This window comes from Eurosta solidaginis, chromosome 2, assembly GCF_040869045.1.
Source record: "Eurosta solidaginis isolate ZX-2024a chromosome 2, ASM4086904v1, whole genome shotgun sequence".
NCBI classification, from domain to species: Eukaryota; Metazoa; Arthropoda; class Insecta; order Diptera; family Tephritidae; genus Eurosta; species Eurosta solidaginis.
The window spans coordinates 298,637,490-298,654,829 of NC_090320.1; the positions used below are offsets into that span (position 1 = coordinate 298,637,490).

The 17,340-nt window shown below is 35.8% G+C and overlaps 1 protein-coding gene across 2 annotated transcripts; it reads left to right on the forward strand.

The window, feature by feature from the left end:
• The first annotated feature begins 11,178 nt into the window (after positions 1–11,178).
• LOC137241270 (trans-1,2-dihydrobenzene-1,2-diol dehydrogenase-like) lies at positions 11,179–16,563 on the forward strand. Of its 2 annotated transcripts, none has more exons than XM_067768704.1 (4): positions 11,179–11,418; positions 15,600–15,891; positions 15,958–16,204; positions 16,263–16,563. In XM_067768704.1, the coding sequence occupies exons 1-4, from the start codon at positions 11,217–11,219 to the stop codon at positions 16,530–16,532; spliced, it is 1,011 nt and encodes a 336-aa protein (XP_067624805.1). In that variant the 5' UTR covers positions 11,179–11,216; the 3' UTR covers positions 16,533–16,563. The 2 variants fall into 2 exon arrangements, with proteins under 2 accessions (XP_067624805.1, XP_067624806.1); XM_067768705.1 differs by having other exon boundaries at positions 16,311–16,563.
• The last annotated feature ends 777 nt before the right edge of the window (positions 16,564–17,340 follow it).

The window sequence follows — 17,340 nt, forward strand, 5'->3', positions numbered from 1 at the left end:
CCTGAAGGTTTAATGTGGCCATATAAATTGTTCCCGAGATGGTGGGGCTAGTACTGTGGTGCTGTGTTACCGGAGCGTACCGGAACTGCATCCGGCAAAGGACCTTCACATCGATAACACTCCCCAAAGCCTTCGGGGAGTAACCTTATCGCTACAACAACAACAACAGGTGTGAGTACAAATACTCGTGAAGTTTGTTGTGTAAACATATAAAATTAACATTGTTAAATAAACCTAAGTTCGACCAGTGTTTGAAATTCAACCACAGCAGAAACGGTTACCCCAGTAACTTAACGGCCTATAGCATAGCATGAAGCTACATCGTTTTTAGTTTCAGCTAATTATTTTTTTGTCTGAACTTAATTGCAATTGAAGCTCGGCATTTGCCCTTATGGAGTTTTCCCATTAAGATTTTGATTTTGTGTCCGACTGAGAAATCCATTCGCATTTACACTTTGATTTCCGTTATTCGTTCCGATTTTTTGGTTTAGTTTTCAGTTTCGGTTTAAATTTCAATCGTAGTTTGAGGTTGATTTGGTTTCGATGCCGATTTTGATTCGTACTCGCTTTTCGATTTCGATGACTGAGAAATCCATTCGTCATTACATTTTCATTTCTCTTAATCGGCCATTTTTCCAGTTGTAATTTGATTTTTCGAATGTCGATTGTGGTTTCGGATTTAGCTACAACTTCGGTTCTCGTTCTGTTTATGCCTATTACTGGCCCGATTTCAATGTCGTTTCGGGTGACTCCATACTCTCACATTACATTTGCACTTAAGTTCTGAACCCCATACCATCAACAAAGGCCTTTTCACATCAAAAAATCTTGTTTTTTATCGCGTTGATGAACCAAAAGCAATCCGCTAAAGAAATTTATAAATGCTCGGTGTGGGAAATATACATACACTCCTTCGCATAGTTATTAAAGCAAACATATTTGAAACAGTTTACACCATTACCAGTTTAAGTTCAGAAAATTGCAATTTATGTTCAGAAAATTACAATTACTGTTCAGAATTTCCAATTCAAGTTCAGAAAGTTACAATTACAGTTCAGAATTTCCAAATCAAGATCAGAAATTCCAAATCAAGTTCCGAAAACTCCAATTCAAGTTCAGAAATTCCTATTTAAATTCAGAAAGGTACAGTTCTAGTACAGAAAATTACAATTCAAGTGCAGAATTTTCATTCCAACTTCAGAAAATTACAATTCAAGTTCAGAAAATTAAAACTCAAGAAAATAACAATTCAAATTCCGAAATTTATAAGAAAGGTGTTAAATTTCTTTTTTTTTTTTGGACTTTAGAATTAATGGTTAAAGCTTAAGCTTATAAAACACCAGGTTATCTCTCAAATTGTGTGCATTCGTCAATTGTCTGCAATGCTTGTCCAATTACAGTTCTTCTTTATGTTGATGACAGCTCCTTTTCTGTCAAATTTGTTCGTATATGTACGTATATATGTATACATATGTATGCGTGGATAGATTCGTCAGTTTGTCAAAAAAAAAAAAATAAGTGTGGTGGACGGTTTATCACCATGAGAAAACCGCCTAAAATTTTAAATTACAATTAATTTGTATATGTTATTTTAAATTAAAACTCAGCATCAATTTTTTGCAAAAATTCTGCTAGTTGAGTTATTTTGTTACATCTTTGGTCATGTAATATTTCATAAAAATTTGTGTTACTTTGAAAGATTTCAAAATCTCTCCTAATATTACTTAAAAGACTACAATGAAAAGTTTGATGTATGTATGTATCAATTTGACCACAACTACATGTCTGGTCATTAATAGCTTGAATCTTAAATAAATATGCTTTGTCATAAGTGAAGCCTGTGAGGATTCTGTTAATTAACTTTATTTGTTTAGGAGAAAGAGGGCATTTATGAAACCAAGTTCTTTTTTTAATCTTTGTAAATATTTGAGCATATAAATTAGGTTTCGAGTTGGAGAATTCAAAAAAATCTGTATACCATTTTTCTTTTATTTGGTTTTTAATTGCATTCAGTGCTTCATCAACCGACAATTTTACCGTAACGATGATATCACTATCAATAGCATTTTTGGCTATTTGATCAGCAATTTCATTTCTCTTGATACTCATATGACTGGGAGTCCATACTATTATGACTTCTCTAAAGTCTGCTTTCTGTATAATTTTGTGAATATCTAAAATGCAGTAGTTGTTTGTTTTCTGTTTATTTAACAATTTGAGCGCTATTAGACTGTCTGTAAAAATAACTATTTTAGAAAATTTGAGCTCCCTCGCAAGTTTGATCGCCTTTTTGATCGCATTAATTTCACCAAAACTAGATGAAGACTTGAAGGGTAGCTTGAACTCATGCTCACTTTAATTGCTTAGATTATATACGCCACAACCTGTGGTGCTTGAGCCTATAGATGCATCAGTGTAGAATATTTTAAACCCACCAGACTGGTAGTTGTGTAGATATTGAGCGTATATAGCTTGTGCCACTTGAGTTGGCACATTGCGTTTGTTTTCATTAAAAGTATTGATAACAATTTTAAGGCAAGTTACCGGAATAGTTTCTTCAACTACCTGAATTTGATGAAAGATAGTACGGAATTCATTAAAAACATAATTGTAACTGGATTTTGCATTGGTGTAGGAACATAAAAGATCTTTGAAAGATACATCATTTGATATGACATGAATTAGCTCTTTTGCTGCCAGCCATTTTGCCCTCTCAGCTGGTGGAAGCTCATTTGCCATAGCATATAAAATTGGAATTGGTGTATTAGGTGCAGCACCTAAACATCTAAGAAAGCTATTTTGGAAGGTTTGAATTTTCTTATTTATAGTTTGTGCACATCCCGCTGTGGATGAACGGCAGTATTCTATTTTACTTCTAACCATAGTTTTATAATAATTTAATGCTACCTGAGGATGCAAACCTGATTTTATTGATGTCAAGCATTTAAAAAGTTGGAGTTTCTATAGGAGTTTTTTATTGTTTCCTTGTAGTGTTGGTTAACTGCTAAGGACGAACTAATATTTCTGCCCAAGAACTTCAGCTCTGTTACCTGAGATATTACATTATTCTGTGTGTAAACATTTATGGACTTTTTTATTACTTTTACAGAGATACATAAGTTTAGTTTTATTTGGGTTGAGAGAAAGATTGATACTTTGGCACAAATCTGAAAATTGATGAATTTTTTGTGGTAGATTGTTTATGGAGTCCAAATGACATGACCAGAAAATCATCAGCAAATTGGTATAGTTCGGTGTTGGGATCTTCAATGTTGTATATTATTGCTACATAAATGTTGAACAAAAGAGGGGAGAGACAGTTGCCTTGTGGCAGACCATCTTTCAACTCTAGCATCTCTTTTCCAATTTAAAGTCTCCTGAGAGCTAAAAAGTTAGTTATCCAATTAATGTATAACTCATGAACCCCTATGTCAGCCATTACATCTTTTAAGTTTTTTAAGATTGACACAATTGTATGCATTGCTGATGTCTATTGTACAAATTACTACCTTGTAGCCTTGACTTTTGATTACAGCAGCTTTGTGCAAGAGATAGTTGATAGAGACAGTAGCCGAACGACCCTTTCTGTAAGCAAAAGACCGATTTGGTAGGATGTCATTTTCTTCTATGAATTTGGCTAGACGTTCTTTAATGCACGAATTAATGCATTTGAGCATCACCGGTATTAACGAAATAGGTCTGAAGTTTGTATAGTAATTAAGGTCATAATCCTTTTTAGGTATGGGGACAATTTTAATAGTGCGCCACTCATCAGGTATCTGATTTGACAGAAAATAGTTGTTGAGAATGGTACGAAACACTTCGTGTCGTAACGTCGTCGCGTCAAGTTCGTTTCCCCACAACTCAACCGCGTGCTATAAAAGGACGCTATTCATGCGGTTGAGAACAAAATGGCGGACAGTGAGGGAATCGAAATGACAACAAATTTTTATAAATAGTTGAAAAACTTAAAATTTATCGTACTTGGAGTAAACCATTAAATCTAAATATAATTCATCGTACTTGGAGTAAACCATTAAATCTAAATATATAATAACCTTAATTACGCAGAAACCTACGCACATAGTTCTGGCCTTAGTGTATTACCTTTGTATTGGTGGAGCAACTGTACAACAATTTAAAGACATTAAAATTTTAATATATAACATGGTGTTATGGATTAACACCAATGGAGGGATAACCTGGTGTTTTATAAGCTTAAGCTTTAACCAAGAAACTAATAATCCAAAAAAAAAAAAAAATGGTGCGAATGTTATTTAAGGAAGTATCAGGTATATTTTTAAGCATATGATAAGTTATTTGGCTGAGTTACTGTTTTTAATATGGATAACATTGTATAGTTCATCAAAACTTATTAGGAGCTCATTATACGGATTTACAACCTCATTAATTTGGAAGAGTTAGCATACTGAGGTACCTGATCAGCAATGAAATGAAGGAAATCCTTGTCATTTTCATTGCACCAACGGCTCTGGATTGTTAGTTTAAAATCACCCCTCAGGATTTCACAAATCTCCGAGCTTTTTTAACTGCTGGGGTTTCGTTAAGACTGATCATCTTAATTTTAATTTAATACAACGTTTTTTGCCCTTGCATGAATATTGTGTGTGACCTAAACGTCCACAATTTAGACATTGCCTTAAGGGTGGCACAAAATATGCAACCTTAAGTCTGGTATATTCAAAAAGTATAAATTTTGGGATGTTTTTGCCCAAAAAAACCTAGTTTCATGGTAGTGAATGGAGTAATTTTATTGGTATCTTTGTTTTTACGAGTGAATCTCATTACGGAATTAATTTGTATGTCAGCCGTGGCATTGGCTTTAATATATTCTTCTGTATAATGTAGAGGTATACCTCTTTTACACCATATGTTTCGATGGCCGTTTTGGAAATAAAGGCCCTTAAGCCCTTGGTTTTTAGTTTGTCACAAAGCATAAAATTGTTTGCACTGATGGCATTTTTAAAGTAAACTTTATATAAAGTTTTGCCAACACGGGATATTAAAACTAAGTCTTTAAGACGCAGACTTTTTATTTGGTCAAAGAAAGGTAGTTCATTTCCTATCTTAGTGTTTTTCAAGTCTTCGCAGTTGCTTGAATCCACCAAAACAAAAAAATCTCCTTTAAAATCATTGGGGTATGCAATTATTTCAATTGTACCAGTATTAGCATTGCTTACATTACAATTTGTTGTAATGGCTTTGACTGTACCAGGATTCATTTCACTGGAATTTTCTAATCAAAAGTATTGACTGTATCGGTATTAGCATCAATTGTGTTGGCGTCAGAGACCGCCATTGTTAAATCAGTTGTATTGATGGGTTGATCCACGCCATTTTGAGAAACTGTACCCAAACTGAAACAAGCTTGTTCTGACAAGTTTATACCGCCAGAATATAGGCAAAAACTATCACTGTCTACATTCATGTTTTCAGACGGCGTCCTACCGCCATTTTGTTTGGCGTCAGAGGCCTCACTTTTTTTAGGCATATTTAACATATTACATTTTAGAGAATTTAAAAATTTTCCCTCATGATCTTTTTTGAGCTTCATACCTTTTTTTGCATTAGTGCACGACAATACATCAAAATCCTCCACCGCTAGCGCTTCGACAGTGACGTCGTAGATGCTTTTGCGGCTTTGGGAACACTTGCTGCCGTACGAGGCAGCTTAATTTATTGCTTTGCACAGATTTAAGAGATGAACTGACCAAAAATGTAACAGAATAACCAGAATCACGGCTTCTTCTTAACAAATGGTGCTCCTTATTATTGAGTTTCAAGAAATTTATCCAGACAGTTACTTTATAAGGAAGCTGGAAACAGTTTTGTCGTTCCACTTCCTATAAATTTATGTTTTTTACTTTGCACAGTTAAAACAGAAAAATTTCACTGCCAAAAAAAGGAAAATAAACTTATGTACAGCGCTAATTATTTTAAGCTAAAATTTATTTTGCGCCAAACGCGTCCACACACACTGGTAGCTGTCGATAGAATGATGTTAAATTTCAAAAGTTATTACAATTCATATTACGTAATGTAATTCTTATATGTTACCTACGATGTTGCCAGAATGGTAGCTTGCGAATACTGTACCCTAAGCTTTCTACAAGGTGTGTTCAACCCGAACTGAGAAATGAAAAGGAGGATAATTCTTTCCAACAAGTGCATAAGGACGCTCCGGTCAAGAAAGTACTTCAATCGACACCGCAGTTTGGAAGCAGTGGAAGGGAGAGACCTCCATAGAATTGGGAGAGGCAGTTGGAGGAAGACTCTACCTCCAATGGTGCTCCCAATTGCCGTCAGTTATCGCGAAACAAGAAAAGCTGGCGTGATTTGTTACGAAACGGCAACAATCGCTTAGGCGGTTAAGCGCCAATTAATAATGAATGATGTCGATGTCGGGTAAGTTGAGATATTTTTGACATATGGTGCGAAGACACGGGTGTTGACGCTCCTTTGACCATGTAAATGGTCATATCTTTGTCATCACTGTTGTCATACTCAATGCAGATCAATGCTTGTGATCCTAAGAATATAGCTGGATGGCCTTGTAATAAGCTTCTTATACTCTGGCCTCTTATGAGCGTAAGGGAGGGAAGGGTTTTTCTTTGCTGCCTCCATAGTCCAATGCTTCCTTAACAGATAGTAGATCTTCATATCCATGTATCAAATTATTAGCGCTAACATTTAGCATTGAATGAAAGAAAAAATTCCTGACAAATTTTCAGAACTTGAAATGTAATTTTCTGAACTTGAAATGTAATTATCCGAACTTAAACTGGAAAAGTTATAGTTGTAACTTTATATATTTTCATACAGAAATCGAAATTAAGAAGCTTTTAAACCTAAGTTGTAAACTACTTTAAAGCTTTGTACAAATTAAACAAAAATTTGCAAGATTTGAAAAAAGTTTACGAGCTTTTTATTTAGATATCTATGAGAAACATATTAAAATTTATAAAATATGCCATTATTGGATTTATAATTATGCTCTGGGCTGTACACATACACATGCACAAGCGATAACGCTACGCTTTCTACACTTTTATCAATTTTTAAGAGAAGACTTGATTTTTAGCATATAATAATAGTACGTAGAAGTAATAAGCGTAAAAAAGAATTAGTTTGCAGAGAATAAATAATAAATTTGAATTATAAGATCTTTAAAAAGCGGAATATTGTAAGCAAATTCCCACATATAATTAATCTTAATTGTAATAGAAAACAATTTTGACAGAAATCGAAAAACTAATTAAAAAAAAAAAAAAAATAATCGAAAAATATTGTTTATATACATAAAAAGGTGATTAGTGCCCGAAATTAATGATTGAATGAATGAATTCTTTTGTAGAAAAAACAGCATCCATCAGCTCTACATATTGTAATAATTATTTTAATGTTAATAATTAATTTTTTCCTTTGTTGCGCACTTTGTGTGTATAGAATTTGTATAGAATAAAAGAAAAACTCGAACACAATGGAAAATTGCTGCAAATGATTAACCGCGGTTTAAAACGTACGATATACACATGCATATGTATATGTTTTCCTATATAGCATATATGTACATACATACATATTGTAGTGCTAATCAATGTAATATACTTACAAGTTATAATTCCTTTAAAAATATATGGATATTACATATAAATGTATGTAAGTTTAAAATAAAAAAAAATATTGTTGCAGAACTTAATTTAAACATATCAAGGTTTTCATAAGTCCAACGAATTCGCCTCAAATTCGCGGCGAACTTGGTTTCTCCGATAGTGTTATCGTGACGATATATCAGGGAATTCGAATTCTCAGGGGTGTCATATATATTTAGCGACTGGAGTAAGGTTTGCAGGTAGACTTCACAATTTTTTCTTTGGCTTGAGACTTTGTATGGGCTTACGTTCTGTGTAACAGCGTTGGGCAATTAGCAATTTAATAACTGTAACTCGAACAAGTAAGAAGTCTAAGTTCGGGTGAAACCGAACATTACATACCCAGCTGTACACTTGAAATGCTGTATTTTAAAAAATGTGTTCAAATTTTCATCAAGAGTCTCAATATCAGTGCACACGTCAAATTTCAACATTCTAGGTGTATCATTTAGTAAATAATCAGGTTTTTTGTGTTTTCCAAAATGTTATATTTATAAAAAGTGAGCGCGGTTATTATCCGATTTCGCTCATATTCAATACCAATCTATTCTGGGTCCAGATAAGCTCATGTACCAAATTTGGTGAAGTTATCGCAATATTTACTCAAGTTATCGTGTTAACGGACAGACGGATGGACGGACGGGCATGGCTCAATCAAGCTTTTTTTCGATACTGATAATTTTGATATATTGGAAGTCTATATCTATCTCGATTCCTTTATACCTGTACAACCAACCGTTATCCAATCAAAGTTATAATACCCTGTTTACAAGTACAGCGGGTATAAAATGTTACAACTAACCAACCACTAATCAATTGCAATTGTCTAAATTCACAATTAGTTAATTGTTAGTCGTGACTATCGAATCCATGATGAATTTGATTTTGTTGGAATTTTTTGAAGCCTTTATCCACGTATCCAATCGCATGAAGAATGTAAAATGAAATGTTGCGGAGTTAGTCCCGAAATTTTTTGGACGTAGTTCCGAAAAATTCCCGAATTAGTTTCAAACTCATCCGGTCTGGTTGGGTACTATCCCAATTGATACCGAATTAGTTGTTCCAAAATGATCCGTAGAAAGTCCTGCAATATCTCGTAATGGTCCTAAAATGAACCCAAAATTATCCAGAAAACGATTCGAGAATAGTTCCAAAACCATCCCAAAAATAATATGCATAAAGTTATGCCATATAAAAATGTTTACAAAGTAACCGCTTTCAAGCACGTAGATCCTTGCAACTTTTGAATTTACATAAAACGCTTTGACCAGAACCTCGTTTTGATAAACCATTTAAACTCATGGCTTAGTTGCGGTGTTGATACACACAGAGTTTATGGAAGGTGAAGCGAAGATATTTTTAGCATATGGCGCGTTTATCTGTCGAAATTAAAACTCTTGGCAAAGCGTTCTATGTAAATCCGCCTTAAGAGTTTTGCTTAACTTGTACTAATCAAGTGTCTCTCTGCTCTCACCAAAATTGCTCGTTATCTTCATTAAGTACTTATCAGTTTCAAATTAGAAGTAAATAAAAAACAAGTAAGAAAGGCTAAGTTCGGGTGCAACCGAACATTACATACTCAGCTGAGAGCTTTGGAGACAAAATAAGGGAAAGAAAATCACCATGTAGGAAAGTGAACTTAGGGTAACCCTGGAATGTGTTTGTATGACATGGGTATCAAATGAAAGGTGTTAATGAGTATTTTAAAAGGGTGTGGGCCTTAGTTCTTCTATAGGTGGACACCTTTTACAGATATCGCCATAAAGGTGGTCCAGCGGTGACTCTATAATGTGTTTGTACGATATGCGTATCAAATTAAAGGTATTAATGAGGGTTTTAAAAAGGAGTGGCCCGTAGGTTTATAGGTGAAGGCGTTTTCGAGATATCGATCAAAATGTGGACCAGGGTGACCCAGAACATCATCTGTCGGATACCGCAATTTTATATATATATGTAATACCACGAATAGTATTCCTGCCAAGATTCCAAGGGCTTTTGATTTCGCCCTGCAGAACTATGCCCCTACCAAATTTCACAAGGATTGGTAAATTTTTGTTCGACTTATGGCATTAAAAGTATTCTAGACAAATTAAATGAAAAAGGGCGGAGCCACGCTCATTGTGAAATTTTATTTTTGTATTTTGTTGCACCATATCATTACTGGTGTTGAATGTTGACATAATTTACTTATACACTATAAAGATATTCAATTTTTTTTTTTAATTTGACTAAAATTTTTTTTTAAAAGCGTCGGCATGTTCGTCATCCGATTTTGCTAACTTTTATTGAGCACACATATAGTAATAAGAGTAACGTTCCTGCCAAATTTCATCATGATATCTTCAACGACTGCCAAATTACAACTTAGAAAACTTTTAAATTACCTTCTTTTAATAGTGGGCGGTGCCACGCCCATTGTCCAAAATTTTACTAATTTTATATTTTGCGTCATAATGTCAACCCACCTACCAAGTTTCATAGCTTTATCCGTCTTTGGTAATGAATTATCGCACTTTTTCGGTTTTTCGAAATTTTCGATATCGAAAAAGTGGGCGTGGTTATAGTCCGATTTCGTTCATTTTAAATAGCAATCTGAGATGAGTGCCCAGAAACCTACATATCAAATTTCATCAAGATACCTCAAAATTTACTCAAGCTATCGTGTTAACGGACAGACGGACGGACATGGCTCCATCAAATTTTTTTTCGATACTGATGATTTTGATATATGGAAGTCTATATCTATCTCGATTCCTTCATACCTGTACAACTAACCGTTATCCAATCAAAGTTAGTATACTCTGTGTGCAAGCACTCTGAGTATAACCAGTGAAACATTTTGTGTTCGATTGGAGCAAGTATTACTTATATACCCGTTTGCTTAAATAATTGAAAAAAATGCATACATTGGATTTGCACTTTCATTACCTAGAATATATCCAAACGTTACAGAAAACGGACATAAAATATGTTTAGGCGCTGAGTTAATTATGAAATGTCCGATATATGTAAGAGCAACAGCTCAAACACATCGCTGACTTGAGAAAATATTCCTATAGATAACCGTATTTGGCAGCAGAGGGAGGACGGTGCCGTCAATAAGTTGGCGGAGACAGGTGGATATAGACTGTATTTCTAGGGATGGCTTGACTTGATATTAATATGATGACCAATATTTGTAATTTTTTCAAAAAATCTCCACAACAGTAGGAAAAGGGGTCCAATTCGGCTGTATAGGCCCGAGAGAAATGCATTCGATATCCTTATGGAAAAGGCGTGGCATCCGCCATCGACGCTTCGACGATATCAGATGTTCAGAGAGCCAACTGGGTTTTTAGGATCATCATATATATTCAAATAAAGAATTTCTGCTGTGAAATACAATTGGGTATATACTAAACTGTTTATGAACTTGATCGCTATAAATACCAACAATATTTGCTTTTCGTATTTAACTTATTATTTATGCTTAAATTTATTTAGTTTCGATCTATTCCTCAAACAGACAGGGCACAGACAGTTGAAAACTAATACCAAAAAAGAATGGCTTTGCGATGGGGTATCGTTTCTGCGGGAAATATCAGTCATGATTTTGCTGTTGCTCTGAGCACTCTACCGACAACGGATCACAAACTTGCTGCAGTGGCAGCACGTCAGAAGGAGCGCGCTGAGGAATTCGCCAAATTACACGAAATACCAAATGCATTTGGCAGCTATAAAGAACTGGCCGAGTTTGCTCATGTTGGTAAGATATAAATAAAAAAAAGTTTAGTGTAAAAAGTGTAAAAGTGTAAGTTTATTTACATACATTCAATTTATCAGCGAAACCTAACAAAAATATTGCAACGAATTTTGTGATATTCCGCTTATTTTAAACCTTCTGCTCACGTTCGAATCGCTAAACTGTCGAATAAATAACTCCAATATTCAATAAGGCAAAATGGTCTTTATTAGACTTCTTTGATAAGTCCACGGACTCAATGATTGTTTTAGGCGACTTTAACCTGCCACATATATCTTGGAATACCGTTGATCACAATGATGTCCCCGTATCATCCAAGATGCATAACAATGACTTTTTGGATGGAATTACTGATCTTTGCCTTAATCAGATCAACTTCTTTCCAAATAAGTATGGAAAATTCTTAGATTTAGCATTTGTTGACGACATATCTAAATTCTCTACAAATCGGTGTGAACATCTTGTTTTGCCAGAAGACGCTTACCATCCTTCTCTTGAGATAACTTACGAAATCATAAGCAACGAAGTCGGCTGCACTAACAAAACATGTGTCTCTACCAGATGCTTTGATTTTTCCAAAACTAATTTCAACAATTTAAATAAAGAGCTTTCTGAGATAACTTGGCCTCGATATAAAGAGGATGTAGAGGAAAACGTTTTACATTTAAAAGCTTTAAAAAATAAGAAATCACGTTTATTCAAATTATATAAGAGAACCGGTTTACATTCTCATTATGCACAGTACGCTATTTTCCGTCATAAGTATTTTGAACTTAATAAAAAGTGTTATAAAGCTTACATATGTAAAATTAAAAGAAACATTATTTGCCACCCGAAGTCTTTATGATTTCGTAAATTCTAAACGCAGAACTAACGGATTTCCTTCTGCCATGAAGTTTAGAAATAGCATTTCCAGCGACGATCAAGAGATTGCAAACTTCTTCGCTCAATTCTTTCACTCTAATTACTCTGCTGTGGTTGATTCATTACCTACAAATTATCCGTATGAGCTCCATTTTAGTAACTCAATATATGCCCCACATTTGCTGCCTGAAGATGTTCTATTACATCTAAAGACCCTAAAAGAATCCTTCAAATACGGTCCCGATTTGATCCTAACATGTTTTCTTAAAAAATGTGCGGAATACATTTACCAGCCCCTTACTGATCTGTTTAACCTCTCTTTAAAAAATGGCATTTTCCCGACGGCTTGGAAGGAATCTTCTTATCCCACTCCATAAAAAAGGAAGCAAGTCGTCTATTGAAAACTATCGTGGAATAGCAAAGCTCTCCGCTATCCCTAAGCTTTTCGAAGCAATCGTTACTAATCACCTTACATTTTCGATTTCTACATTGATAGATAGTTCTCAGCATGGCTTTTGTAGAGCCAAATCAACCACAACCAATTTGCTTGAATTTACAACTCACGTCTTTAATGGGTTTAGAAACACTCATCATACCGACGTTATATACACTGATTTCAGCAAAGCTTTCGACAAAGTACGCCACTCATTACTTGTTTATAAACTCGAATTGCTTGGTTTTCAACCTGGCCTAACTCGCTGGATCTCCTCCTATCTTTGCGGTAGAACTCAAAGAGTCATTTTTAAAAAAATTTGTTCGAATGTCATCGATGTTCCCTCCGGTGTGCCTCAGGGCAGCCATCTCGGTCCTATTCTGTTTTTGATCTTTATAAACGATGTTTCCACAACTATAAAATATTCTAAAATTTTAATGTATGCCGACGACGTAAAACTTTTTAAGTCATACGCGTCGGTTGAAGAACGTTCTGTACTCCAGGCGGATTTAATTCGTTTAGTTACTTGGTGTAATGCGAATTTTATGCCTCTCAACATAGAAAAATGTAAATCCATGTGTTTTTCACGTGGGAACATACAGCCAGCTTCCTACACAATTAATGGCCAAACTCTGGAAAGCGTTGATGTTTTTGTCGACTTGGGAGTTACAATGAATTGCAAACTTAGTTTCAACCCTCATATTAATGCCACAGTCAATAAAGCGAGAGGAGTTTTAGCATTTGTGAAAAGATGGGCAAAGGAGTTTAGTGATCCTTACGTTACAAAAACCCTTTTTACATCATTGGTGAGGCCGATATTAGAATATGGATCGTCTCAAAGACTCGGTAACAAAAAAATTGCTTGGTTATTAGCTATATACATGTATACCTATTTGTAGTTTATGCCTCTCTTATAGCCATATGCTCATGATTACATGTGTTTGCGAGTATATCTGAGGTACTGCAGCCTTTCGCACTAGATATAACATTTTATGCAATGTTAAAGGCTCGGCTTTTATGTGCGAGCTTAAACTTCAGTTAAACTTTAACTGGAGATTAAACTCGCACTGAAAAACTGGGACCAAGCAATCTGACTCCGTGCTAATAAGCCCGATTTTCAGCATCACATTTCTTAAAAATTTAGTTGAATGAAGTTTAATTCTGGAGGACTGCGATCCTTCTACCCTATTCTGTATTTCGAATCAACTGTTCAAGCAATCTTTCGCAGTTCGGAATAGTCAAGTGGTGGTGCTTGCCATCTTCAAAGGGTTGGAGTATAGGACTCATCATATTGCTCCTCCGGAAACGATTAGATGTGACCACAGGCAACTTTTAGGTAATTCCCCCCAATTCCTTTAACAAACTTGACAATCTTAATCGAACCCGTCGCTTTACCTTCCTCAGTAGCCTGTATGAAGTCTGCAGCGGCGGAACTTAATGAGCAAAAAATTATGTTCCCGCCGCTTGATTACACCGTCAGGTCGAATATTGCTCTCAGTTAATAGGTGTGAGAGCTGAGCGGAGTAATGGTTGGGTGCATGTCTCAGTAGCTTCTCAACGGCAATCCTACCTTGCGACACTGCGTGGGTTTCGAGGCTATGGTAGTACGAGGCAATGTTGGGACCTGACAGTAAACAAATTCAGGACGCTGAAGCTATACCTATTTTTAGACACGACGTGATGGATTTGACTTCGGTGGCCCTTGAGACTGTGGTCATCATCAGATCTGCCTGTCCAGGGTCGACAAGCATACCGGCGTCGCCTACGTGAGTATTGTCCTTTTGAGGTCCGCGTAGAACAAAAAGCAAACATAGCTTTATCACATACTTTCTAATGAAAACTTCATTTTTATAAGTAGTAGGCCATGTTTGCCTTATACATATTACTTTTCTTAAATGGTGACCATGCAGTCGAAACTCTCCTTCGTTTAGCTTGGGCTTACAATTATTTCACGGCGTCAACTCGCTTGAAGAGGAAAAAATATTAGAACAAGAGGTACTACGAACGGTACCAACTCTTAGAGTTGGATTATTTAGGCTCTTTAGGTTCAATATCCTTTAGTTATGAAAAGCTCCCGAAAGGGGGGTTACGAAGTAATTCGCTCTGAGGATTACAAGTGCGACAGAAGGTGTTGAATTTCAAAGTTCAAAACCGAATAATTGTTGAGTGGATTTTATGGAAAACCGGCATCCCCGGCAGACGTTATCCTGATAGATAGTTTGTCTACTCTTCCTGTCCCTCCACTTCGTCTCCTACACCACCTTTCTTTTTCCATTCCACTTCCACTGCTATTAAGATGCACATTGGCCTAATTCTTAAAGAATTAAGACGAATTTAAATTGTGTCCTCCCTGAGAGCAACGCCCACTTTTTTAAAGCACGTATATGTAATGCAAAAATTCCGTTTCTATCGGTTGATTACTTTGGTTTTCTATTAGCAGCGTACAAACATTCATCATCATATATATTATTTCTAACTGCTGTTCTTATGTAGGGGTCCCTTTTCTCTCTTATTTGGAATCCAAATCTATAAATAAAGTTTTGGTTGTAAAGATGGAGATTCGGTCTATTAGCGAGCTTTAGGCAATTTTGGTCGTAGTGCTTTTGTTTAGCTATATTTTATTAAAATAATTTGTTAAAAATAAACGATTGTGAGCACACAAAGAAATCTATTTGTAAAATCTATTGTGAAAATTTGCGCTGCATTACCGGCAGTTGCTCCCATACGCCAGATGGCAGCGCAAGCGGTAAATTTTAATTGATTGATAGAACAGCTGATTTCTGTTGATATTTGATAAGTGACTTTAAGATTGGTTGCGCAAGATGCGCACGGGTCCGGCTCGGTTAGGTTTCTACATAATATAAAATAATGGTTTTGACCTTCCCAGATATCATCTACATTGGTGCACTCAATCGACAGCACTTCGAACTCTCTTTGCTTTATCTCGACCATGGCAAGCATGTGCTGTGTGAAAAACCGTTATGTATGAACTTTGAACAATCCAAAAGGCTAACCGATCACGCTAAAAATAAACAACTTTTCATCATGGAAGGAATTTGGTCTCGTTTCTTTCCGGCTTATCACTATCTACAAAAACAAATCAAAAAGGGTGCTCTAGGTGAACTTAAAGAAATAGAGGTGGCTTTTGGTAATAAAATAAGCGACACGGAACGCTTGGCGTAAGTACATATTTACACATGAAATTCAAATTGACTATTTTAAGATATTAAAATTTATGTATGCAGCAAAAAAGGTTTGGGCGGTGGTGTTACTTTAGACATGGGCGTTTACGCCATACAAGCATCACAATGGGGCTTTAAAGAAGCACCACAAAAAGTCATAGCCAAAGGTGAACTCAACGAAGACGGTGTCGATAAGCACATTGAAGTCGAGTTGCAGTACTCAGGTGGTCGTGTGAGCAAAATAGTCGTTACCTCTAAAGAAAAATTGGCGAATAAGGCGTTCTTCAAAGGCACTAAGGGCCAAATTACAGTGAGTTGCCTAATTTCGTTTTTGTTTAACTGTAGTTTTTGTTACTAAATTTGCGCAGCTGCTTGATTTTTGGTGTCCTACTCAACTCATTGACGTCGATGGTCAGATAAGAGAATGGCCTTTGCCCAAAGGCAAACATCCTACTAAATATACGAATTCTGAGGGCTTGCGTTTCGAGGCTGAGGCTGTACGTCAAAGCATATTGAAAGGTGGACTGGAAAACGATATTGCAACGCATAATGACAGCTTAATTATTGCTAAAGTACAAGATGAGATTAGACGTCAAATTGGTGTTGTTTTTCCAGAGGATGAACAATTAAATAAATGAAAAATAAACTTTTAATTAAAAAACGTAAAAATATGGAGTTTAATTCGCGCGCATCTACTATTACCAATTGTATTTCACAAAATTATTTCATTAAGATTTTTGAGTTGTTCTTTATAGTTCAACTGCGCTCTCGAGCTCAAGGCTCCAGCTACCAGGGGCGGCAGAGTTGCCATATCTTGAGACAGCAATTAAGCTCGATCCTAGAAAACGTCAGGTATTTGCCAAGAGGTCGGAGTTATTTTATAACGCAAGTCCTGGTACCTAATTGAGTGGTTTTTCCATTTGGTCGTCAAACAAACTATGGTAACACTATAAACACATTTAGTCTATGTGAGGTATTTATGGACTGGCCAGTTCAACCTAACCTAACCTACCCTATACTGTTAGTCCCCCTTTTAATTTTCTGCATTACTTGTACTTGCCCCTTCCCTTTTCTTTCTGAACCCGCTTTTTCTCTCTCTTTCCAAATCCTCAGGTGATTTATGTCCGTCACTATTCTTCTTAACTCTTCCCTTCACCTATCTCTTTATTTCTTACTTCTCTTCCGTTTCCTTTTGCCCTCCATCTATCTCCACCCTCTCGCGCTTTATCTTCCGATTTCAGTGCTTCGCTAACTTTTTCCTCTTTTTTTTCTGGACCCTCAACCTCACCCCGCAACCCACTTATGCACTATTTCATTCCCCCATCTTTTTTCTCTTCCCCCACTTATTCGTCTTACCCTCACTTGCTTTCTCTCGTTCTCTGCTTTTTATTTTTTGCCGGTGAATGTGCTTAGCAACTGCCTATTTAGTAGATCAAGAAAGTTTAT